The sequence below is a fragment of the Eimeria mitis genome, genomic scaffold (assembly GCF_000499745.2).
Source record: "Eimeria mitis Houghton genomic scaffold, Emh_scaff5297, whole genome shotgun sequence".
In the NCBI taxonomy this organism is placed as follows: Eukaryota; Apicomplexa; class Conoidasida; order Eucoccidiorida; family Eimeriidae; genus Eimeria; species Eimeria mitis.
Window position 1 is genome coordinate 659 of NW_013573573.1, and position 2,140 is coordinate 2,798.

Sequence of the window (2,140 nt, forward strand, 5' to 3'; positions counted from 1 at the left end):
AACAGCCGTCCAACGCCATACTCGTCCACACAGCTTGCCTGAACGATACCAACGGAGGCTAGACAAACCTTCCCATATCCACTGTCCTGAAACATAGTGGAAAAGGATCGTCTGCTGCCCATCGTACGCGCCGCATCGTATGCCTTCCGTTAACCAAAACCCGAACCAAGCTCTATGCACCGCGGAATGAGTTATGCGTAAGAACTGACAGAACGTCACAAGGAACTTCGCCTCCAATTTGCTTACAATCCAGGTAAGTTGACTCATCACCAGTTCCAGTGCTGACGCCTCTAACATTCGGAAATGGCGGCCTAAACATGGGAGGCAGCTTTTGTCAACGGGTGCTGCGGCGGTAGATTTGCGGATAGCCTGATGGTTCGGATCAAATGTCGTCCAGCAAGTGAGAAGACGCTCCCGTCCCAGGCGCTGGAGCTGGAAGTGCAGGCGCAGCGCCCTTGATGTATTGGTATGTCATTCGGCCGTACGCTACGGGCGGCACGTAGTTCTTTCTAATCTTCGGCGCCTGGCTAGCCAAAATTTCGTGGTTCCTTGCTAAACACAGCATCCACACCGCAATTGTGAGCAGTCCCATTGAAAACTGGAGAAATACAACCCGCAAGGAGTCGAGAAAATCAGCAGCTTGGATGCATGAGAGTCTGTGACTAGGTACTCACCAGCTTTGCCTCCGTTAATGTTCACGCCTAGTTTCTTGAACTTCCGCAGCGTCTTTGAGTCATTCTTTTCCACCTTCTTTACGATGCTCTGAAAAGAAGAGAAACAAACAGCCACAACAGTTTCTACTAGTCACGGAAGGAAGAGAGCACAAACACAGTGCTGAAGAGTAAGAGCAACGAAGGGCAGCTTAACCCACTGCAATCTGTTTGTTCCTCTGCGAGTCAATCTCCCTGAAACGAAAACGCAGCAAAACTTGCACATGACATACAAAGGGCTCCAAAAGCCGTACTCAGAATGCCGTGGAAATTTAATTGCACGATCTCCTGATTTTTTCGCACGCAACCCCTCGTGCAACTTGGTGGGTTTGGTGTAAGCAAGAGAGGCCAGTGTTGATGAAAAGCATCATTATACTGATGTTAGTGGAGAAGGAAAGCGTATCTTCGAGTGTTTAGTTTACCTGTCCTTCCATTTGCTGCGAAGCACCCGAATTGGTCTGTTGCCCACGTATTTGTAGTTCATTTCCTTGATTGCTTTCAGCATGTCGTTTGGATCCATAAAAGATACAAATCCTGCACGAGCAACCCACATACCGCCCCGGAGTTTTTCTCAAACATTTCTACTATTTCTATGCTACACGTTGCAGGCGAAGAGACTCTCCCCGTGCTACACAGCCGCAGCCGCCTCACCATAGCCTTTGGTTTTCCCCGTTCGTTTGTCTCGCACGACACGAGCCTTATCAAAAGATTTATATTTGCGGAAAGCGCTCGCCAGAACTTCATCTGTGACTTCGTTCCCGAGGTCTCCACAAAACACTCTGCAGCGCGAGCAAACACAAGCGGCGAGAGATTCTCTAACGAACTGCATTTCCCCCTCCACTCCCCCTTCATATTGTTTCCTGTTTCATTCATAAAAACACAAATTCTTTGCAGCAAAATGTTGTGCTGCCTCTCCCCCCACCTGTGGTCGTTCTCTGTCCACTCGTCGAGCGTTGGATCGCTCCATATATGTCCCGCTGCCTTTCTAAGATGAACTTTCTTCTTCTCTGGTTTCGCGGATGCCATCACACTGCCCATCGACGCGGCCTCCTCAGCCGTCAGACTCTGAGCCGCCTGCCGCAGAAAAAAAAAAAAAACAATCAAAAGAAAGAATATTCAAACAATGTTTCTAATGAAACAAAATTAACGGAAAATATACACTAAATAACAATCTCTGCTGTGCAGCTACGCCCGAGGGGAGACGTACGCAGTGGGTGGGATCCAGAGAAAGCTGAGCGCGGGGGTCTGGCTGTGCTGCGACGGGCTGTTGGACCTGCATGGCTGCTGCAGCTGCAGCAGAACACGAGGCAAAGCAAACCACAGACAAGAAAATTGCGTTAGTTGTGTATAGGGAGTTGTGTATAGGGTTTAGGGTTTGAAGTTGCTGCAGTGGTGCGCCTGAGACGGGAGCTGTATACTGCATTTGTGAG

At 49.3% G+C, this 2,140-nt stretch overlaps 1 protein-coding gene across 1 annotated transcript in view; it reads right to left on the reverse strand.

Moving 5' to 3' along the window:
• Positions 1 to 382: 382 nt before the first annotated feature.
• The window catches only part of EMH_0081100 (RNA recognition motif-containing protein, putative), a gene marked incomplete at both ends in the record, with an annotated part of 2,231 nt that continues 473 nt past the window's right edge, over positions 383 to 2,140 (reverse strand). Inside the window, 7 exons of the mRNA XM_013500334.1 lie at positions 383 to 552; positions 675 to 762; positions 872 to 905; positions 1,133 to 1,244; positions 1,362 to 1,489; positions 1,633 to 1,784; positions 1,918 to 2,000. Coding sequence (XP_013355788.1) covers positions 383 to 552; positions 675 to 762; positions 872 to 905; positions 1,133 to 1,244; positions 1,362 to 1,489; positions 1,633 to 1,784; positions 1,918 to 2,000 — 767 coding nt within the window. The remainder of the gene's footprint in view (positions 553 to 674; positions 763 to 871; positions 906 to 1,132; positions 1,245 to 1,361; positions 1,490 to 1,632; positions 1,785 to 1,917; positions 2,001 to 2,140) is intronic.